General features: G+C 35.7%; 2 protein-coding genes across 4 annotated transcripts in view; both read left to right on the top strand.

The window, feature by feature from the left end:
• pou2f1b (POU class 2 homeobox 1b) overlaps positions 1-7,618 on the top strand; it is a 166,851-nt gene extending 159,233 nt beyond the window's left edge. For all 3 annotated transcript variants that reach the window (XM_067993030.1, XM_067993029.1, XM_067993027.1), the window contains 2 exons: positions 4,823-4,911; positions 6,727-7,618. In XM_067993030.1, coding sequence (XP_067849131.1) covers positions 4,823-4,911; positions 6,727-7,025 — 388 coding nt within the window. In that variant the 3' untranslated portion in view covers positions 7,026-7,618. The remainder of the gene's footprint in view (positions 1-4,822; positions 4,912-6,726) is intronic.
• fstl1b (follistatin-like 1b) overlaps positions 1-24,943 on the top strand; it is a 587,712-nt gene that overhangs the window by 223,042 nt on the left and 339,727 nt on the right. The gene's annotated exons all lie outside the window — the stretch shown is intronic.

Raw genomic sequence — 24,943 nt, 5'->3', positions numbered from 1 at the left:
ACTTGGGGGATAATCACCTGGGGCACTGTCCTTTCAAGAAGTTTGACCGCGGACAGTCAACTGATACTCTCCACTTTGAGAGGCATAATCACATACAGATTTGAGGGTAATATCGGGGATAATATTTGGATTTGGTGGAGAGGAGACACGACAACCTATGTCAAAAAAAACATTGAGGGACAGGGAGCAAGAAGAGGTCTGCACTCGTATATAACAGGTCTCGTTCTTTTTCTTGTGATGGCAGCAGCAAATGTCTATTATTTCCCACACCACAAAAAGCTTGCATTTGTCATTTCTTGGCCCTTTTTTTCAAAATGGTTTCAGATTTCTCCTTTAGTTCCAGTACTCGCGAGGAATAAGTTTCACATTTTTACAAAGTTTCTCGTATTATTTGTGGTTTCTTTGCAAAATTCCACTTACCTCTATCATTTTGAATAAAAACCCAAAGCCTACTGTAATCAGAGAAACTGTGGTCAACCCTGCCTCAGTCACTGGCCAAGTTGTATCCAGTCACAAGTACTTTCTAGTGATTGATGCACTTTGAAGTGTGGAAGCCTGCTCGAAATTCAACACACGGGCTCAATGCAGTGGACTCATTCTCTGGAAGGATGTTCTGAGTACAAGAATGTCATATCTCCTCACAGCACGTTGCATGCCACAGTCTAGTTCAGGACAACGGTACTTTTCCATTTCTAGGTTAGTTGCAGAATTAACTGGGCAAAAAATGTTCCCACAAAAATGGACTGTTTGAGCTAGGGTGAAGACATTGGAAATAGAGAGAGTCTGTGGTGAAGGGTTAGAGCTGCACAGCACTGGAGCCCTCCCTTTGATGCAGTAGAGGTGTGCTACTTGTGGACTAGTGGCCCTATTTGCTACTCCCGGCATCCTCCGCATTGGACGTCATTGTAGGATGTCTGGAAGAAGCCAGAAGATGAATATTTTAGGGTGCAGTTGCCGGTTACTGTCATTGGCAGTGCCTTAACAAGACATGCTACCTGCATTTATTGTGCAACAGATGGCATATCTCTATAATTGGCTGCTTAATGACAGTTATTGCTAGGTATGTGTGTGTCTGGCTATAGATGCAGGTGTGTAAATGTTGGGAAATTGCATTGCTGTCCAAATGATGTATTTGGGCCCTAATTTTAATGTAACACTACAGATTGTCGCTCATTCATAGGGCATAACCAATTGAACCGACTAATGTATCCAAATTTGCTGACAATACAAAGCTAGGTGGGAAAGTAAGCTGTGAGGAGGACGCAAAGAGGCTGAAAAGGGACATAGACAGGTTAAGTTAGTGAGCGAGAAGGTGGCAGATGGAGTATAATGTGGGGAAATGTGAAATTATCCACTTTGGTAGGAAGAATAGAAAAATAGAATATTTTTTAAAAGGTGAAAGACTAAGATGTTGGTAGTCAGAGGGATTTGGGTGTCCTTGTACATGAATCACAGAAAGTTAACATGCAGGTACAGCAAGCAATTAGGAAGGCAAATGGTATGTTAGCCTTTATTGCAAGGGGATTGGAGTATAAGAGTAAGGAGGTCTTGCTGCAATTATATAGGGCTCTGGTGAGACCACTCCTGGAGTACTGTGTTCAGTTTTGGTCTCCTTACTTAAGGAAGGATATACTTGCCTTAGAGGGGATGCAACAAAGTCTCACTAGATTGATTCCTGGGATGAGAGGGTTGTCCTATGAGGAGAGATTGAGTAGAATGGGCCTATATTGTCCGGAGTTTAGAAGAATGAGGTGTGATTTCATTGAAACGTATAAAATTCCTAGAGGGCTTTACAGAGTAGATGCTGTGAGGCTGTTTCCCCTGGCTGGAGAGTCTAGAACTAGAGGCCATAGTCTCAAGTCAAGAGGTTGGCCATTTAGGACTGAGATGAGAAAAAATTCTTCACCAAGTTATGAATCCTTAGAATTCTCAACTCCAGAGGGCTTGGCTGCTCAGACATTGAGTATATTCAAGACTGAGATCGATGTATATTTGGTCACGAAGGGAATCAAGAGATATGGGGATAGGGCGGGAAAGTGGAGTTGAGGTGGTAGACAGGCCTACTCCTACTCCTATCTCTTATGTTCTTATGAACAATTCACCCTACTGTGTACAATATGCACTGCCGTGAAAGCACAATAAATAAAGAAAGCACAAGTAAAACATCCAAGATAAAGTCTCTGACATTTCCCCTGCCCAATAAGATAAATTTGGAGCTTCAATCTATCATTACAGTATATGCTATTCAAGCCTAATTGCTGTAATTCCACAAATTATTTTTCCATGGTGTAGCAGCACACAATCCATAGACATTGGGTATTTAAACATCTCTATCTAGATGTATTCTAGCCTTTGATCCTGTTCTGAATTGAATATTCATCCACTTTTTTAAAGTCAATATGGTGTTAATTGCTTTTGATAGGAATCTGTTGCACATATTCTATACTTAGACTCATCTGAGGATTATTTAGTTTTGTATTTGTGTCCCATACTTCTATGCCCAGCCAAATATGCTGCTTACGTCTATGCAAATATGTTTTTTGTTTCTTTTTAAAAATTTCTTGGGAGAATGAATGTTGTATTTGCCGGGTAAATTTTTTTTTTTCAAGTGTTACATGAATTTCAGCAAAATCTTTTTCCTCTGGTTTTATTTTGATTAGATATATATTTATCTTATATGATCTGGAGAGGAGATGAAAGAATCCAGTGTAGTGTGTGGCACTATGTCTACAGCTGGAAGGTGTGTGCGAAATTGAGTCTGATGTGTCTCAAAAAATTTGGCAAATTTTTTTGAGATTTGAATGGATTGGCTAGTGCAAGTTTTAAGGATAAAATCATTTAAAACCATATTTGACCAAACTCAGTTATCCATGCTTTTCAGCATTTTAAAAACTTGGATTATGCTCCTCTTAGTCTTCTCTCCAAAAATAAGTTCCGTTTTATTAGTCCCTCTGCATAGTTTAAATTTCTAATTCCCAGAATCATTCCTTTCATTCTTTTCTGAATCCAATTTGGGGAAAAAGCATCACCGCCTTCTACAATTTGCAAACATCTTTCAACTGATGCCCTAGGTCTTTGCCAGCACCCTACATTACAATAGTGACTCAACTTCAAAAGTACTTCATTGGCTATGAAATGCTTTGGGATGTCCTGAGGCCATGAAAGGCACTCTTTAAATGCATGTGTTCTTTCTCACATTGAAATAGTAGCAGGACCTCAGGTACAAGTGTTTGTATTAGAAATTGATCTTCCACTAAAGAAGCCTCCACTGGTACTTCATGCAAAGCAAGATCATGCTGTTGATATTCTTATGGGCAGTGGTTAGATTCCACAGCATTAACTACAAGCTGCTGACTGATAACTTAGGTCTGGTCTGCATGGCTCTGGACATTAAGGCTCTCCTCAGATTTTACCCCCATTGCAGTCAGAGAAGGGAGATGCCTCTGTTTTGACCAGTGAGCTTTAGCAAATAGGTATCAAGCTTCCTCATGTGAGGTTCACTGGCCGTTTTACTTTTTCTGGGAAGTGAGAAGAAATTAAATGATATGCTAAGAATGGTGGCCAAGTAACTTAATTAAAAATAATAGCACCTGCCTGGATTATTACAACACAGTTCAAAAAGTAGATTTCTTGTTATTTTTCAAAGCTATTAACTGTTCATTAAATCAATAAAGTTTTAGAAGTTTAATTAAGGCATACTGCTCTTCTTTAAAATAAATATTGAAAGTCTCAAGTTTTATCTTATTGCCTTATTGGAAATAGTCCAATTTACAACTCCCCCCACTTTAAATCAATTCTTCATCCAATTTGAAATGTCCCCTCTTTTCCCCACTCCCGCATGATATTTGTCGTATTCTTGTGTGATCAACCTAGTCATTTTTTTAAATGTATACACATTTCCGAAGGATCACTCTTCTTTAAAATTCATGTTTGATTTATCACTGATGTTCATTTAGATGCTTTACTAAAATAAGCTTCAGAGATTTTTTAACTTGATATCAAGGTGGTTAAGATGTGACTTCTGATCATGCCTCTGAACTTTTTTTTAAATAGAGTTGCATTTATTGGGGCCTTCTTGGTCAATGGAGTTATGTAACATTAACATGAGAACAAACTGTTTTCCTCATCTTATATAGTTGGTGTTTCAGGGAATGTGGTCACTATTTAAGGGGATTCCTCAAAGGTGAAACATCATCATTCTTGAAGTGAACGGTCACCATCACCTTTAAGCTGTCAAGTTTCTAACGGTGTCATGGGCAGGGTGATAGTGCCTGTTGTACCTCTGATTTCTGTAATTTTTCAACTGTTGGCGCATGTATAGTTATTCACTGGTATAGTTAGATTTTTGAAAGTGCCGTGTAACTACAAGAAGGAATTATATGGAATTATACGGAAGTAAACTGGTCAGGAGTGAGGAGGTCACACATGCAAATAGTTGTAGTGATGTTGTTTACATGAATTCTCTCATTGATCCAAGTGCTCTGACCTGAATCTGGTGAATAATCCATTTTATTTTTTAAATATAAGATTTATTACCATCATTTAGGTAGCGTCTGCAGAGCAGTCAGAGCATGAAAGTCATGACAGTATTGAAAATTGGAAGTGGTCGGTAGGTTAGTTGTCTTGTCCTAAGCCATTAAAATGTTCGATTGGACTCCCTTCTCCTCCACTCCCCCACCCCCCCCCCCAAAAAAAAAGTTTATAATTTCTGTTGCATTGTGATGTACATTTCAATATTACGCAGCGCAGCTTGCATAAATATTTTCCTGCAAAATATGATCTGTAAATAAACACAAAATCAATTTGTTTTTCATTTTTATAGAGGTGCCTTACTAAGTCTGAATCCAGGGAGTCTTGGTGGTGCTCTCAGTCCAGCATTAATGAGTAATAGCACACTGGCAACTATTCAAGGTCAGTAACTGCAGAAACCTGCATATCCACTATACCCTGTATCAAACGAGAATATCTTTCTATAGAATGTGTCCTACCCTTTTGTAAAAAGTCAGTGCTTTTCAAGTTGAAGGAAGAATGACATCTCAATGTTGTAGTGCCTCAAAAATGTTTTATTTTTAATGAATGGTGATATCTTATATTTTAATATACTCTAGAACTGTAACAAAAATTGTTAAATATCTGTCACATATGGAAAAATGGCTTTCAATATTGTTGCTCATATTGTAAAATATTTATAAAGTTGGAAAGGCAGCCAAAATCCCCTCTCATTTGAGAAAGAATTGTTATAGCTTATAATAAATCAAATATTGAGAGATCCAAAAATTACTTTGCCAATCCTCGAGATGGAAATGTCCTCTATATTAGATGTGTGACATATTGGACTATTTCTTCCTTGATATCCTGATGAAACTGCGCAAAAGGTCACTGGAAACGTTAGATGAACCTAACAAATATTTAGTACAAAAATGTTACTTCGTGTCATAAAATGACAAACTCAGTGCTTCAGTGTCCGACAAAGAGAAGGCCAAAAGATCCAGTCCTCATCAGAGAATGACCTATGAAGAAATATTCAGAATCTCCTGCAGAGCTAAAAGCCCAGCCTCTGCTAGAATTCTTGTTAAGGTATTATTTTCCAAATCTGAAGCTAAACTTTGTCAGTCTTAAATAGCATTTGTCCTTGTGAAATATAGCTATTATTGTAAAGGACAAAAAAAATCTGAAAAATATAAATAACAATATTAACATAAAACATGACACTCCCCTCCCTCCATGTGGGATGCTACCGGGCTTCTGTATGGTGCTTCCTCACAATGGCATAGCTGAAGTTGTGAACTGAGCTGAAGAGACGGGAAATGAATGTGTAACCTCTCAATCTATGAAGCTACATAATAGTGCTTGAACATTCTATGGAACCATACCACCTGAAATTGTATGTTCTTCATTTATTTAGCCTCCACACACAAAAGCAATCTTCCCACAGCGAGAATTACTTGAGGTATTACCCTTAAAGAAAATTATTCATGAGTAGTTGAATGATCTCTTGTTCGGCTGTATAAGAGGCTCTTTTAGAAAAAGATCTTTTTGTGGTTGTCAGAAAAGGCTTGAGTTGCCTTAAAAAAAATTGATGATGTGAACATCTGCAGTTCCCATATAGAAAAATTGGATATAACCAACTCATCTGATGGAAGGAGATTCAGGCTACAAGAACATAAGAGAATTAAAGTAAAATGTATTGATTCGTAAAATTAAGCAGCATGAGGCACATCAAACAGTAAACGATAAGAGCATACAAAAGTTTAACATGTTCACATGAAATTCCTTTTTTAACTTGGGTTACGCCTTGGCTAAAATCAGACAAAAGAAATGAATACACACATGGAATGTGTTATCTCACACATAGGTTCAGAGTCACAGTTTTTAAGCGACCTTTTTTTAAAACAGAAGCTTGCAGTACTTGTTACTACAAACGGATTTTTATGATTCTAGAACTTACACATTTCTTTCTTCATGCCAGATATTGGAAAAACTTGGATGAATAGAACTTAAAATTCATGTTTTATGTTCATTTCATCACATTCACATACAACATCCAATAATACATTTTTTTGTTGCTTGGACATTTTTATCAATATTCTTAATGTGCATGTCAGCCAAGCACTAGGAGTACCATTTTCCACTCTATTTCCCTTTTCGATATACTAATAATGATACTAATAGCTCTGCAAGGCTAGTTTTTGTTCTAATCTGGGTTCTTTTCTCTTTTTTTCTCAGCGCTTGCATCTAGTGGAACACTTCCTATAACCTCCTTTGATGCCAGTGGAAATCTATTGTTTGCCAATGCAGCGAACCCAGGGGGTACTCCAAACATCGTTACAGCCCCTCTTTTTTTGAACCCACAAAACCTCTCCTTACTCACCAGCAACCCAGCCATAAGCCTGATATCCGCTGCCGGGGCAACTGGACAAGCAGCCAGTCTCCAGACGGCCTCTATATCAGCTGATTCCAGCCAGAACTCTTCGTTCACTGTGAACTCAGCAGGCGGGGCCACCAACACCACCAAGGCCCAATGAGACGTAATCCCTAGAGTGGATCATTTAATCCAGTAATGGGATGTTCAGTTGGCTGCTTCCAGCTAAAGCAAAACTGATGTTTGCCTAATTTTTTTAACTTGCTTGTTTTTCAGGATTGTGTCACAAATGACAAAAAAAAGACTTTTACCAAAAAGGAAACACGTGAATATTTATCGTTTCAGACGGTCGTAACAATATAGGAGTCATTAACAATGCATAGGCAAGGGTTCTGTCTCCTCTTAGTATCTATTTTATTAGTTCTTTTTAATTGTGTTTATTTTAATTAGGTCTGTTGTACAGGCCTTTTTGTTTCATAAAGGTGTTTATATCATGTATAAATAGCATGGGTTTCTTTAACTGGTACAGTTTAGGCAGGCCTGTACTTGGGATGCTTGTGCATCTTTTTTTCCCTTGTGTATACCGTTAAGAAAATTACATTGGGTTTTTATTTTTTTTCTTCTTGCTAATGTCTCTTGAAATGGTTTCCTTTCTTAAAAAAAGGTTGTTCCTTGTCGGGTACACTGTAGATTTATGCACCGTTTGTATAAAGTGGTTTACTGTTGGTTATTTTTGTAGGAAAGATTCAAAGATTGATGCATTGAGACAAAAGTTCACAAACTGGTGGTTTTAAAAACATTCTTTGTTTTTAAAATGGCTTAGTATGTCTGTCCAACCTAAATGTAATGGTTGGATATGTTAGCAAATGTCATACCATCAGAGATATTGATCCACTCGGCTGAACAACTGGAAATGGAGGAGACTTTATAGTCAGTGGATCATGGGTGTCTTGTGAAGCTTTTGTCTTTGCTCAGATACTGGAACCAGTTGGAACCATCATGGAAAATGATAGAGATGAGCAAACTACAATCCAAACCAGGCCAACAGTGAAAAGTGGTCTCCAGAGGGGAACATTCACTGCCCAGTTTCCAGAAACTGATTTATTTATAGAAACTAGATAATGTATGTTCCCTGTAGGGCCTGATAACGTATCTAATGTTGGCTCAGTTTGGAGTTTGTTTATCTGTAATGGAAAATAGGGTTGTTTTGAAACAAGAGGCTTACAGTATGCACAGTATGGCTTGAACCATTGCTGTAAGCGTATTAAAACCAAAAATTAAAGGACTGGAGTAGAGCATTGCAGTTCACATGGAGTAAAAATGGTGCCTGTCATTTTCTGTCAATGTGCTTATGGAAGTGGGGGCAAGGATTGCATTACAAGCTAAATGATTACTGTGGCCAGGCTGTCTATTGTGTCCAATTGGTTAATGAACAACAGCAAATTTAGTTACCTGTTACATATGGACTTTGTGCCGAGTTGCCCACTGGAAATGAATGTGGGGGTACAATTTGCTTCAGTCCAGAAGCACATAATATTTCCTGATAAACACATAACTGATTCTTCAATAAATAATATGCTTGAATCAAGTGAGTGTTCATCTGGACATCCCTGTGCTCTGTTGCTGACTGTGTTGTTCACCCATAATGCTGCACAGAGATAGTGTGTACATTTACTTAAACAAACTGGGCACTTCAACTAATTTTGTCATTGGAGTGTATGTGGTTAGTGCTGTTCTTTGTGCTGGTAACAATAACTGGATGCAGCTAAACTAGTTTCTTAATCTTAAAAAAAATGACAGCCACCATTTTTTTCCCCTGTTAGTAACTACATTTATCTCCTTTTCAAGACATAAAAATTGCAGTATTGGTAGGGTTACACTACCAAACTGCAAACAAAATGAATATGGCTGCCTACCAAATATGGACAGCTATTAAAGCTTGAACCAAAGTCAGTTTTACCTAGCTGCTGTACCAATGACATTGTTTGCAGGAGTGCAGTTAATAGGCATCAGTAATTTAGTTGCTACTGTTCATAAAAGGTAAACAGTTACTATTTTCAACTTTTTAATGTCGTTTTTCAGGTAAAGGAATCTTCAAACATGGACTTTACATTATTGCAGAGTAGTAACCATTTTGTCAAGAGTCTGGTGCAACCAGTTTTCATTGGGCAATTCAAATTTACTGGATGGCTAAATGTAGACTGGTGATAGTGATATTACAGAGGTTGAAAACATTATTTCAAGGTATTCAAGTCCTAAGAGTGTCTAAAATGTACAGATAGATCCTGTGACAAATTGTACTGGTGTTTTCAGGATTGTACTGCTGCAGTACTTGTATCCTAGTTGATGTACTCTTGTACTATTTTCACTGGATAGTCAATCAAATTTTAGAGGAATATTGTTACTCTCCCAATAGTAGATTCTGGGCTTATGGACAAGTAGGAAACGTTTGGACCCCATGCACAAATGTAAACTGAAATCCTTTAGTCCTCCTATGGCAGAGATTTACAATTTCTCCAGGTCTTTCTGTGATCCCAGCACCCACCCAATGCAGATTCATGAAACATCTACCCTTATTACTGTTGTCTCCCATTGCACTATGTTGTAATGACACCCAAAATACAAAAAGGTGCATAGTTTCTTGCGAATGGAAAGAATTAATGATGTATCAAAAGTACAAACTATGCAATGAAAGCTATCTTAAAAGATTCGCTGTCTACAGTCATATCAGTTTCAACAATAAATTGATTCAGAGCCTAATGCTGAATTGTGTTTGTCCACAAATACAATGTGCGATGCCGTGGAAAGATTTCCCCATGAGTACCTAATGCTAGCTGGGTGTTTGAATAAAGGTGAGATGCTTTCTTAGAGTCGACCTGTGCTTACTTGCACATTTCCTACCTGCCAGGTAGCGTGGCTCAAGGCTTGGAAACAGATTGCCCAATTAATCTTTCATTTAGGGAATGGTGCATTTGGCATATAGAAAATAAATTGGCTGGGTAAGTTTCAACATTCAGCCTATGTTAGTACAACTGAAGTCAGTCCAGTGTATTTTGGGGACTGCTTTCATTGTATATTGTTTTATTTTGGTAAGTAGATTTGATTAGAAGACAAAACTGGTTCATCAATTTATTGCTAACCCCTTTGAGGACTAATGGCTTTTACAGTTTCTGAGAGCGTTTTTGTTGCACCTGATTTTTCTACTTAAGTCATTTGCTCCATAAATGGCAAATATTCCAAAAAGCAGTGAGAAGAAAAATAAGCTTAGAGGTGTAACTAAAGGTAGCTGTCTCAGTTTTAAGTTCAAAACAAAACTGAATGCTGGTCATTGACAGGGGTAGTGAAACAGAAATTGAGGAAATTCTCCCATAGAAATTTTTAAAGTAACATTTTGCAGCTGACATCAGACCTCAGTTTGTATTTAAGTTTTGAATCCAACTGGACTAGTTTTGAATCTTCATTGTGTCTGTGAATAAGACAACTGAAAATAAGATGGGGAAAACTCTAATTTTGTACTCCTTAAAGGGTTAATATTTTGCTACAAAGGCTGTCATTATATCACTATTAGTCTGTTGCAAAGAAAATACTGCTTAATTTGAGGATGAAGCGATCAAAACATGATTTTCATTCGGGAAACTGTTTTGCTATTGTACAAATTGGAGCTAGGCAGTACCATTTGCACCAACATTGCAGACTCTGATGGCTTATGTGACATTGAGGTGTGTCTATAGGATGGGTTGTGTTAGCAAGTTTTTGAAACTGAATGATATATGGGTAAATATAGGGAATACTGAGTTTAACAGTTAAAATGAGTAATTTAAATTGGTAACAGAAAATAATTCAGAGCTGTTATGATTACATTTCATGCTCTTAATTGATTAAAACCACCATTTGTGCTATTGTCCCATTTTGCCATCTTTCCATGGCTTAAAATAAAGTAGGTCACATACTAATTTATTACATCAATCCACTTGAATAGAATTTGACTTTTTTCAGTTCAGTAAATAAAGCTTGTAAAAGGGAAGCTGCTATTTAAGGTGGGATAATATTGACATTAAAACATAAAACATTCATCTTAGAAATATTGAAATCTGGAAGTGCTCTTACTGATAATTAACCATCAATTTTCTCTTTGTGAAGAATACTTTACCCATGTTTCTGAACTCTCCTAACCTCTGTTTTAAAGAAATTTCTAAAATGTTGACTTTTAATCTTGGTATTTTCAGTCATTTTTTTTTGCAGCAGAAGCTTTTCTAGATCTTTTTGTTTTGAAAGTTTTGGATGTTAGGGGATTAAATTTCAAACCTAAGTATGTGAAATCCCATAACCAGATGGTAGCAAAATTTTATAGTTGAGGTATTTCAGTAGCATTACCAAATTCAAATGCTGTCTTATTGCCTTTGAGACATGGGCTCAAATATTCCTCCTCCTCAGGCTGTTGAGGGTTGTAAATGAGAAGACCATAGGCAATTTTAATACAGTTCTTGAGTTCACAGTCTAAAACTGGCCCTCTGTTGGTGCAATTTGTATATTTTCGTTGAAGTTACACAAAAAAGTCAGTTTCTAAAATAAACCAGGCTAAATGTGACTCCTCATATCAATCTGATCTATTTTCCCATATCCTTGGAATATATCATTTTATTTCTGGTCATGCTTTATATGTATATATGTTTGAATCTCAGAATTTTAATTACAAAAAATTGAATGTATTATGTGCATACATTTTGCATATTTGTAATGCATGTATATGCCGTTCCTAACCTTTAAGTAACAAGCTTTTGACTTTGGCCTTCAAAGGCTTGACCAAAATTGCCACAAACTAAATTTTACAGTGTGTATATGTACACTGGACTAAGCCAAATAATTTTGATGTACATTAAACATACACAAGTATACCTCATTTCAGTTTAAGCGTTAGATTGAGTCATAGTTCCACGTTGAAGGTTTTTCCCTTTTTGCCCAGTTCTAACACAAGCGCATGATCATATTTGTAACAGTTTGATCAGCTAATAGCTAATAATTTCTAAAAAGTTATTTTAGTTTAATATTCTGCCACAAGTTGTTATGCCCTTTGTTCTGATGCATCATAAGAATGCAATTTTGCATTATTTAAAAATGAAGTGCATATTTTTATTTTACGTTTTGCTCCCTAACTTTATAGACTCTTATTTGGGGATGTGACCAACAGAGAATCAATTAAAATATATATTATAAGTTTTTAGTATCAAAATTGCCACAAACAATCGGGACAGGCACCATCAACCAGGTCAACGCTGTTATAATGGTCCTTTTAGAAGATATGCCGTATCCAGTTTTTAGAAATTGACTTAATTGAAGTGGAGAATGTCTAACCCTGTAGGCACCTATATTGTATTTACAAACACAGTTTAGATCATGGTTCATTAGCTCCTAGTAATCAAAATGATAGTTTAATTGATACAGATTTATAATATCTATCTGTATAGTGTATAATCTCTGTTTCTCTCCTCTCTCTTTCCCCCCTCTCTCTTTCCCCCCTCCCCGAAACAAAACATCACATTTAAATTGATTGTAAAACTGACACTGTAACTCTTGGGGATTCATTTCCCTACTTGTGGCAATATCTCACATCTTCAAATATGACAGCACTCTATTAAACCAAGTGCTATTGAATAAAGCTTTAAATGAATAAGATCCGTCCCTTTCTACAGACATAACGTTTCATTATTAAAAATCAGTTGGTAAAAACATTGTACAGGACCCGTATTGATGTGATCAGATTGTCTCCCGAGCACAAAATGTAGAAATTGTCCTACGATAATCCATGGAATTCATAGAATCTTACAGCACAGAAGGAGGCCATTTGGCCCATCATGCCTGTGTCGGCTCTTTGAAAGAGCTATCCAATTAATCCTACTCACCAGTTATTTCCTCATAGCCCTTCAAATTTTGACGCAAGTATCACATTCCCTTTTGAAAATTACTGTTGAATCTGCTTCCACCCCCCTTTCAGGCAGTGCATTCCACATCATAATTCGCTGTGTAAAAAAAAGTCTTATCATCTCCCCTCTGGTTCTTTTGACAATTATCTTAAATCCTCTAGCAGCAGTAATGTCCTTACATGCTGTGTAGTTCTGCTGGAATAATGAGTCGCTGATTGTCATTGATATGATTATCATGGTAGGGTAGGGTGAGCGCCATATCAGGGAACTCTATCTTTGGGCTGATTGGAGGAAACTGATATTCCATTTGCCCCATTTAAGTTGTGCTTTTGTTAGAGGTTTATGGAGCAGTCATGAGCTTTACACCATGTCGTTATTCTTTCTGAAAGCTGTATGGCATTGAGTGGTTCCTGTGTAAATAATAGGGAGACCAAGAATTAAAATCAAATAATGATGCATTTGCCCCGTTTTAGATGAACTAAATCGGGGGTGGAGGGAAATCCCATTAGAGCACCATACTAATGTTATCCACTATATTATGAAAAATCCTTTTTAAAAGAGTTGGCTTTAAGCTATTTGTGCAAACATTTTCATTGGGAAATGAGACAGATCTTGCACCCTATAAATAGAACGTGAGCAAAATTTTCCATCATTGCAATCTTTCCATGAGAAAAGAAATACCTCAGCATAGCTTAGCAATTACAGGCTTGCTTTGCAAACGCAAAAACTATTCCTGGTGGATATGATTGTAGATTTAGAATGTAGATGTTGATTTTTGGGTGATATTCTGTACTTTAAAAAAAAATGTTTATGAATTTAGTTTCTCTTTTTAAAAGGTGATCTTGATAACTAAAGAAAGAAATCAATTACTTTGTGATTCTATTTGCCAAAGCAAATGCCTTCTTTTGCAACTCTTATTAATTAATATGTGGCCTAAGTTTTAGCATGCCTCATCTCACTGTTTTTAAACTAGTTAAGATTTGTATTCTTCATTTTTAAGCAGTACCATACCATTCATTTTCCACTGGCCTTTTGTTAGAAAGGGGTTAGTTCAACAATGTCAGGGGATGGGAGAGGGTTCCACTATAGAAAAGGTGTTTTCTTAAAAAAAAAGGAAAAAGTGAAAATGTTTTATTTGTGTTGTAAATTGAATGTAGTGTTTGTCACACTAATAGTTGAGTAAGTTTTTAACTTTGTATTATTATTATTGTTGATAGCAATGCTAAATAATTCAGTCTAGACCAAAAATATATCCTGCTCCTTGCACCTGCTTGACTGATCAAAGAACAGTTGCGTTGATAAGTGGCTACAGTTGTCTCCAGGCATTTGGTTAGTGCTTTGGAGTAACAGATGCTTAACACTTTGACTATCCTAGCTCTCCTTTTTGCATTCAGTTGGTGGAATGAGAATTTGCAGCAATTTGGTGGTAATCTCAAGGTATCGAACTAGATTGTGTCATACAGATGGATTCAGCAGTCATTTTAAATCTGACATTTGTATTCAGAGGTTGCTATGAATCATCAATAGCATGATTTGACTTTTCGAAGATACAGTTCTGTACTGGCAAATATTAGGGGTGTGCAATTTATGTGTCATGAGGACGAGTTGGAAAAAGTCCATATAACTGACTACATCAAGTGACTGAAGTGGCAACTTTATCCATCTAACCTCTTGTACATGTATTTTGGGCTATATTTACCATTATTCTATGTTTTTAGCTACATGACTTATGTGTTAAATTAGCTATTGTCATTTAGTGTTTTTTTCCTGCCTTTTGTCAGTTTCCTTTTAAGTTTCACGCAATATAACACATCTAGCTGTGAAAAATGTCTAATTGGTTACATTTTGAAATGGCTGACTTTTTGAATCTGGTTTGCTTTTTTAAAAAAATACTATTTAAATTTTATATCATATTTATATTTTTAAGTATTGTAGTTTACATTTTAAGCAGCATGAAAACAATATTAATAAATGCATTATATTGCACACCCTTAAATATTATCACTAATTCAGCTATAGTGCTACCTTCCAAAAATAGATGGCTACCAAGGTTTGCCTGCCTATTACAGCATATTTTCATTAGAGTAGGTTTAATATCAATAATATCCAAAGTTATTGCAAAACTAGATAGTATGTGGGCAATTAAAAATTCTAGGAGAGGGCTGCAGTGGTGACACTGAAGAACTACACTTATGAGCCCTGTTTAACTAATACCATTCTAGTGCCATTACATATAGCAATAGTCTGGTATTTATGATGGTCTATGAATATTGGTCAGTGTTGATGTTTTCTGTGCACTTGTATTAGAAATTTATGGTGGTACCAGGGTTGGGCAATACAATACTCCAGACTAAAATTGATGTGTCAAGATATTTGGTAATTTAACTTGCCCCACCAAACAAGGTAATTGAAGGAATTTTCTTTCCTAAAATATCCAGTTATCCTCACCATGATTTAGGTCTGGTCATGTTAAGCTAATACTTACCAAATCACTTAGTCATAACATTCTGTAGTATAGGGATGAACAAAAAGTTTGGAGTTCACAAACCTTGCCTGGGAATGTTTATTGTCAACAGGCAGCTTTTTGTCCTCCAATTTCTCCACAAGTAAAGAATAATCCACTTTCAAATAAAATGCAACTATTTTTCCTATATTTAGTTAATCACTTTTTATTTTCCTTTTTATTCATCATTAATTTTGGGATTGAGGGATCATATAACAAACCTTTTTTTTGGTTGGGCTGGATTAGTGTTGCCAGCTTTTTGCACTGCTGCCAAGCACTCTTCTCTAGTAATCCGGTTATTGTTGGCTTCTGAGTGCAGGGCCAAATTATTTTTCTGGGCAAATACATATCAAAAACTATTATTTCTGGTTTCTTTGTTGCTGGTTTACTTTATAATTGCAAGAAAAGTTCACATGGTGTCTGGATGATTTCGGTATTCCTATGTTTCCCAAATGTTCCATCCATTTTCTATTTATTTAGCTATTCATTATTGCTACAAATTAATTTTTATTTTTAAAAAAGCATACTTTTTATCCCTTCCACCTAACTGAATCTGCGTTAGTGATATTTTCTGTTTGTGACATTTGTGAGTTTGATTATCATTTGAGATAAAGGATTCAGAAATTACCCCTTTGGGAGTTCAGTATTCACCTGCTATAGCTCCAAGCAATCTGTAGAGCATTTTTCCTTTTTGTAGCTCCCCCTCCTAGAAGAAATTTGAAATATTCCAAAACTTTTGCTCATCCCTGTTGCAGTATTAAAAACGTTGCCCAGCTCTTGATACTGTATTCGTATGAAGCACCCAGTGAAAGCATCGCAGCTGACTCAGATTTAAGGAAGCATGTGATGTATGACCATTTGAGCTTTATTATGCTTTCTTTGATATGCCCTTGTATTAACTTATAACCTACAAGTATAGAGAAACATAGTGAAATTGTGGTTTTAAAAAATTTGACTTGAGGTCTGAAATGCTACAAAAATTCTGTAATCATACTGTTTTCCTTTTACCATGGGGTAACCAATTATTCATTTTCTCTGTGTTTTCTTGTGCAGTAAGATCATTATTTGATGCCTACATTTAAGCCCCCCTCCTCCATTATATAGGATAACAATTTATAATTAAACAAACTTTTCACCTGTTGATATGCCTTTAAACCTGCTGTTATTCATCCCCTCCTGTTTTCACCTCAAGTCTCAAAGAAAGCAAAATAAATTTGTTAACTTTTAATTGGTAGATACACACAGCTTCATCACTGATATTAAAGTCCTCACTTTGAATTGATAAGGAAAGGCAAGAAAACCAAATTGGTAGTTCAGTTGTTAATTGATGACATTCAATTAGAATAATTAAAAGTAGCAACTAACTAAATTAAGGATTCTGAAAGTACAGAAGGGTGATTACCTTGAGTTTTATATCTTTAAAAAAAAAATGAAAATTTACTAACAGACGTGCCCTAGTGGGTTGTGAAGGTAGAATTGATTCTCATTTTAGTGGCTGGTTTTGTAAAGAGCTACATAGTCTTGAAGAAAGATGTAAAAAAGAAAAAGTCTTGATGCATCCATTTCAGTTATACAAGAAGAGCACTTGGAACAAAAGTATGGATCAGGTTGTATAGTAAATTAATAAATGAAGGAACTCTGAGGAAGAAAATGAAATTCTACGTCAGATTTATCCCCACGATTGCTATGAATACCAGACAGGTTTGCATAGTTAACTTTGTGTGATCTTTATAGCAACCTTATTCAAATATCCCAAATAAAAGCCTCCATATAAGTTTTAAAAGCATCACATCTACCATAGGACAATCATACAGTTACTTACTTTTGTGCAAACCCAAACTTGTTTTTTGGGGGCACCCATTTTTAGTAGCATCAAAGTTGATATACCATAATCGCAGAAGCTGGCATAAGACCATTGCAGTAAAGACCTTTGAAAACTCTGGTGCATTTGGGATATTGTCACAGTCTTGATCTGCAGCAAAAATTACTGGGTTTTGTTTTATTGTTCGCTTAATTATAGACCATTCAATTTGTGATATACTAGTAATTTAGTTGTGGTAGGGATTAATTACCTGAGGAAAGAAATCTCATATTCTCAGTAAAAGTGCCCTATTGTATTCCATTATATTTTGGTTATCAGTACATTGGGATACCTTTTTAAAAATGATTGTACTATCAAATCAGCAGCTATCAATATCTTAACGTCAGTTACCAAATAGAAGTTTAGGAACTTGAAAGTATCTGTGACTGCTCTAACTACCCTAGGGATTGTTACGTCCTGTGCAACTGTGGGTTTTGAAGTTATGTTATTCAGTGGAGTCATCGGTGCAGCAAGACTTTACATGATTGTTTTTGTTACTGGAATTATGAGATTGGAGGAAAACCGTGTCTGGTGACCTATTTTACTTGAGCATCTTACAAATTTTAAGTGGAAATGCCTGTAAGTTACACTATCTACTCGCCTGGTATGATTATTTCATTTTCTTCCTCAGTTGCTTAAATGGTGGTGTCACCAATTGTCCTAGGTACAGGAGCTGTTGTATACCTCATTTCTAACTCGTGACTGAGTAACTCGCTTTAATCTCCCCCCTCAGAGTGGCTGAACCTGCCACTGACTGTATACTTTTTTTTTAAAAAAATCTGGCATGTATCAGCACTAGCACAGCAGGAGAATAACAGCAGTCAGAATTGACAACTAAAGTTTAAGTAAACATTGGGCATATTGCAATCCCTTAATTTCATTGTGTTCATCTTACTTGGTCTTTAATGCCCTCCTCACCTCTATCTCCCACTGAAATTTTAGCCAAACTGTTGAACCACTTCTTCTCACCAGTGCCTAACGGCACATGAGGCAACCCATTTCTTCCATTGCTTTACATCCAGCAGACCTTGCTCTGGGCTGTTTCCATAACAAAGTCCATTTTACATAGGCAGGTCATTAGCCTGACTCACAGCTCCCTACAGAGAACTGGCTAGATGTGATGGCGGGTCACCATTCCACTCCCGCTAGATGCCAACCCAGTATTCGGCGACCAAAACTCTCGTCTCTGGTCATCAGGGCAGGCTATTGACCCTAGTTAAGTGAAAATGTAGGCTGATTTAACTTGCTGAATTTTTATTATTTAAGTAAATCAGATGGATAAATACATTCTTAAACATTCAGCCCAAATTATTGATGATTATTGATGCTTTCACTTATAATAGGAGCTTCGTTGTCAATTTCTTAAGGCCACACTTAAATACAAAAATTATGTGCTTATATACCACAAGCCTAATCCCTGATGAGGTGCATTTGTGTTAATTGGAAACTAGAATATGTCTTCATACCTTGCCCTGTAGAGTTGTCACTGTGCAGTAACTCTTCTCGTTGGCTCTATCCCTCAGCTATACCCAAGTCCAAACAGACCATTGCACAGAAGTGCTAGTAGCCAAATATTGGTTGAATAACAAATGGCTGTTCAGTTTTGACAATCTTGTATGAGATCAGGAAGGGTGTTGTGTCCATCATTAAAAATACCCTGAGAATAGCACTCACTCTGAATGTAAAAGTTAGTGATGGTCTTTCCTGCCATGCTCAGTGCTTTTGAAACATGCCAGCAACCTTACATTGTGCTGATAAAACCAAAGACTTATTAATGATTGTATGAACTAAAAAAATTTTTTAATGTCTTCAGTCTTACACTAATCTTATTTCAAAAGTGTGAATTGCTTACAGTGACAAAAGAATTGCATAAAGTAAAAGAAATCTGCTTCATACTGTCTACCAAAGCAGTAGAGGGACTGCTGAAAGTGGAGCGCCATGTGCTATTTGATTGGTTAAAAGACTGGAGACTCCTGTGGTAGGATTGGCTCTTCTGAGGGGCATTTATCCCTTTGGGCTGGGTGATCTGGATTAATACACACTGAGGTGCTCTTCAGAACTGACTGTAACTGGCTGGACGCTGCCGTTTAATTTTGTGAAAGAAAAATGAAGACTAAAAAAGATGTAGCTTGCTTACAAAGGTTTCATCTCCTTTTCATAATACCACTGTGCAACTATGCATTGTATTCCTCAACCTTGTGCTAGATAGAGACTGAGTACTTTTTTGTGTGGAGAAGGATGGATATGTTGTGTTCAGTGAAATTTTTTTTGAGTACTAAATGGGGGTTGTAGGATCATACAAGCTCTATCCCAAAGCAAAATACAAATGTTAACATTCGCCTAATGCAGATACCAAAGATTTGTTTCTTCTTTGCAACCTTAGAATTGTGTATTAAATGCAATTACCCAGCAGGCATTAGTCTAACCTCAGTAATTCCAAAGCTTAGATGTATATTTTGGTATATTTCTGGGATAAAAGGTTTTTTTTGTTGTCAAATCCTTGTTCGTTTCAGTGTATTGCTCTTAAGTCATGGCATGAGATAAAAAATTAAATCGTCTTACTTGGTAGTTTAAGATATAGTATTTTTGTATGTTTTGGGTGTGTCTTTGTGTGTGAGAACATAACTGTTTTTCACTGCCTAGTTGTTCATAGTTTTAAAAGTGTACATATTATCCAATTTTGGACGTCCGCAGGCTTATATTCTTTAGATGTGTTATTTATTGGAAGGTTTTTTTTATAAAAAGTTTTTCAATAGGCAGTATTCCTTTTTTTATTTAACAAATGTATATCTACATAATGTCTTTGAAAACTAAATCCAATTTTTGAAAAATAATTTATATCCAGCTCAGTCACAAAATAATTCAATTAGGTGTAAACTTTTTCATTAGGAATGCATGAATCCCAAAATTTCCAACCAGACCAATATAAAATGTGGTTACCGGTGTTTACTGTTATGTGTTAAATATAAAATTCTAGAAAATGGGCAATATATTTTGCCTTTTCCAGCATCTTAAATTACTCATTTTGGTTCAGGGTATTCCTTCCTTCTCACCCTCTGGTCATGGACTGTCAATAAGCCTCCTTTAAAGAAGGTGGTAAAACTTTTAACTTTCATGCATGCTGTTCAGTGGATGGGTGGCAGAATGAGGAGTCCAAGTAATTCTCTGATTCAGTAACTTCACGTGACCACATCACTAATGTAAACATTCCCAAGGAATGAACCTGATGGTTACATCTGATCACATTTCAACTTGTTTAAAACAGGAATTATGGGAACTAAAGCAAAAAACTGCTTTTGCTGGCCTGAAATGATATGTAGATATGATTTTTGGTGGTCTTTTACATGTATTCTGTATAAGACCAAGAAAAAAGGGATACTGTTGCCAATGAGTAAATTTCATGATTTATTAACTCATTATATCTGAATGAAGATGTGCAACAACTCAGCGGGTGTAACTGTAAGGTTTTCAACTGCATTGAACTATCCCCACATGTGCATGGTTGTATTTCTTGTACAATAAGACTGCAGCACAGGTAACCTGCGGACGTCCCTGTATCCAGTGCACCTTAATGCAGTACCACGGTTGAGTGTGTTCATATGTATGCTGACAATTTTTAATATAAATTTCTGATAGTTGGTTACAAATGTCAGACCTTTACCAGTGCAAATGTCGTAAAAAACAGTAGCTAATGTGTAGTGACAGCATCTTAGTGTTGAGGATTCAACTTAGCTTTAAGTTTACTGCAGCCATTCCTTAAAGATGCCTCTGTTTGTTTTCTTTGCATAAGCTGCTTGTTCTGCTTGCACATTTTGTACTAATTGCTATTACTTCTTGGTAGAACTGGGATAACCAGCCATGTTTCAAAAAGCCCTAAACTGAAATTCAATTGGCAACAACTCAAAAGTTGAAGGAAAACATCCAAAATGGTAACCTGAAGGGTTTGTTGTTCTGGGGCAAGATGCAGTTCTCCTAAAATATATGCTGAAAATTTCAATAGTAACAATAAACAACGGTGGTTGAAATTGGTGATATTTTAGAATGCTGTCTTCAAAAAGATCCAATAGACACTCAAGCCACGAATATAGTTTGCATAAACAATTGCGGTAAAAATCTGTTTGCCAGACAATGTGTCACTTTCATCAAGATGACCTTTTTTTCTGTAATTTGAAGAGAAGGTTTAAAGAACAACAGTATTTGTGAAAACATCAATATTTAGTGGAAGAGAGAAGGTGCGCAGGGTATTGCAACCTTGTGGACTATTACATTCTTGCTTTCCAGTTTCCCAGATTCACCAATTGGTAATTGAGCAATACTAGTTAAACCTGTATGATTACAGAACAATTGCACTGAATATGGTCTGTATATTTTTGAATCAGTCCAAAACTACTTCAGATCGTGGTAATAAAGACAACTACCTGTGATGTTCTTCTGGATGCATGGCTGAAGCTTTTCCAAAAAGATAGAAATCTTAATCTATGACTGAAAATGTCTAGCTTTGATGAACTGCAAGTGAGATTGCAACTAATTTGTAACAGCATTGCTCCTCATTAAGTGGTAGCATTGCTCTCTATGAAAACTAATGTACTAAACTTTTAAGGATTCGCCTCCTAAATGTGTGAAAATTTGACAGAACCACCTAAAAGGGATTGGCCACATTAAACAACCTTGTGTTTGGCTTGTAATTTACAGGCTGCTTAATGAAGACCCCTTAGTGCTCTTTATGGAAAACAAGCCGTTCTTGATAAAACATTATACTGAATTGGAGAGGTTATTACAGAAATTGAATTATAAGGCATGAAACAAGAGGAATTAGCCTGTCAAACTAAATTTTTTCTAAAATCTTTGCTATTAGAATACATTTTTTACTTTGGGTTTGTAAAGAGATCCAGTTCTTCCATTTACTAAATCGATGTGCAAGTGAGGTTTTACATAGCCATTTAAGTAATAGCTTATAATTCTAAATCTGGTTCCTTCTTTAATGTTATGAGAGAAAGTCATACAAAGTGGCTGCTGAAGATTTTAAGTTTGATTCAAAAGAGTTGCTTGACAGATGGGCCTTTATTAATTCTTCCAATTTCACCATATAATTGGATAAATATCTTACTATTTAATTTGATCCTGTGTTGAGGCAACCATTCTGATTGCCTAGAAAATGTTTTACTGTTGTGCTCTGATGATCAGGATCTCCCTTGTCTTCTCATTAACTACAAACTGGAGCAGTCTGTCCCATTGAGTGTCTGTCAGCATGATCTCAAAATGCTTGTCCTCTGAATAGTTTGATTTATTACTTGGCTATTTTCAATGATTGCCTCAAACCATTGATCTAAATATTTTCCCACCCAGTTGAAAGAGGTCTTCAGTGTTTTTGTTAAACTGATCTTGAAGAAAAGCAGCATTTATTAAATGAGAGGAAATAATTGCACAGTTCTCAAGAAAAGTTTGTCTGTTACCAGTGATTTGAAAATAAACCCAACTGAACAATGTTGACAATGTTAAAATGGACCACTAATTAGTAGTTTGCAGAACTAACACAATGTGTTTAAAAGGTTTAGTGTAAAACACTAGCAACTTGAAAGTTTAACCAGTTTCTAAGAAAAGGTATTTCCAAGATACAATTAGGTAATAAAAGTTAAAATTCTCCATTCGTAAACCTAGTGTATGTAAATTTGAAAAAAATTATTACCTTTGCCATTGATTTGTACTACAGTGCCTATAAATGAACATCAATGTCAGTTGGCTAATAGCAACCTTCTAAATATACATTTGTTCACCAAGGTATAGCTGTAAGGATAGCAGTATTGCCTAATCTAAATTAATCTATATATTAGCTATCATGACTATTAAATATTTTGAATTAATGGTCAATTGTCCACTTCATTTAAAGTGACTAGGAGAAAAGTTTGGTAGGAGCAGATTTAAAAAAAACTAATGGTGTGAAAATGAAAGAAGCAAAATGAGGAAAAAAGTTTAAGTAACAATTTTACCCCATTTATACCAACAAGTTGTAGTCATCAAGGTCCATACAGATTTTTTTAAAAACGTGACCCTCACTAGGATTCAGAATTGTTACATCACAGGATGGTATGTCTTGTATTACTAATGCAGCAGTTCCAGTTTAACTCGTTTTCAGCTGTGCAACATTTTACTGTGAATTTTTTTTATACAATAAATGGCATGATCTTTTTAAAGAATGGTAATGGAAAGTTTAAAATGGCTCTAGCCTTTGAGGTTAGTAGCAGGAATGCGACATTATGTTGTGTGTAAAGTATTTCCAACAATAAACTGGTGTGAATGCACACTTCATTGTAATTGTATACTGACACATTGCAACAGTAAGGCATTATTGTTAAGCATTGATTTGTATATTGCTGTGTACTGGTATAACCATATGAACTTACAATGTACAGTATCATTTCTGGCTCATGATGAACTCAATTAGAAGTGCAAAGATTAACCTTTGGGAAACTGTAAGAACTAAACTGTCAGGATATTAAATTTTACACTTTGACAAATTTAGTTATTTGATTTCATTTGGTGTTTTTGCTTATTTCTGGTACTAAATATTCTGCCCCGTGTAGTGTTAGTTTTTCCTCAATATTTCGTTCATGAATGACATGGCTACACATTTGCAGATCTTTTCAGTTGTGTGTGTTTTTTCAATTCTGTATTCAATCATTTAACAAATTTGTATAAATTTAACTGGAACCACTGAATTTAATTTCAATGATTATGGGGCCTTTAGTATACTACTGATGACTTTGGAAAAATATTTTTGTCATTTTTTAGTCAGGAATTTCTTATTCTTTAGGGGGCTCAACATTTTGAATAATTATTGAACCAACGTTAGTATTTGGGATCAGCATTAATTTTGAAGCAATTGATTATCTTTTAAGGTGTCAGAAGTAGGAAGTTACTGACAACACTTAAAATTTAGTAGTCTATTACAGATGATCGTATCACTAACAAAATAGCTGTGATTGCAGAATTTAATTTAAAATGCAGTGCCCTGTTGGTAAGGAACAAAAATATAGCTAGCTTGTTTATGGTAAATAGTACCATTGACTCGACAATTAGTTGGATGATGAATTTAGGTAGGAAATTGAAGGTGGTGAAAGATTTACATCAGTTGATTTTATATCCACAAAAGTAAACATTGCCAAATTCTAGCTAGGAATCAATAACCAAGCTTTTACAGATTTTACTTACTTTTTCAGCTTATTCATTTTTAAAATTCCCATCTGTGTTTTTCTCTGGTCGATGAACTAATTATCTGGAGGATGAGAATGATCTTGCCTCCCTAACATGTTTCATTTAGAAAACTGGTTCATGAAATGTACATAAGTAGGTAAATCATCAGCCAATATGTAGGTAGAAGTTTGACTGGAACTAGCAACCTGTATCGGGCGTTCCACACAAGAGCCAGACAAATAAACTGATCTAAATTAGCAGGTGACAACCATAACTGAGCACAATTTTTCAATTCTTTCCAATCAAGGTGTGACAACAGCATTCCTTGAATTTAAGATTTTTTAAAAAAGTTTGACTTAAATAATTGCACATATCTCTGATTTTACATGATGCTGTCTGGTTTTAGGGCCATATTAAATGGCCAGTAGTCTGGTCTGCTGTACATTGGATAAATATTTGAACTTTAAGGTGTTAATTTATTCCCCACCCCTTTAATTTAAAAATATCTATTCAAACTAAATCCTATTTTTTCTAATTTATTGTAGAACCAGATACACAGCGATAAGTATTCTTGATAATTGAGAACTGCTCAGTTGTATTAGAAA

The sequence above is a fragment of the Heptranchias perlo genome, chromosome 11 (genome assembly GCF_035084215.1).
Source record: "Heptranchias perlo isolate sHepPer1 chromosome 11, sHepPer1.hap1, whole genome shotgun sequence".
NCBI classification, from domain to species: Eukaryota; Metazoa; Chordata; class Chondrichthyes; order Hexanchiformes; family Hexanchidae; genus Heptranchias; species Heptranchias perlo.
Note: the sequence above shows the minus strand (reverse complement) of the source record. Positions and strands in the feature narration are given on the sequence as shown.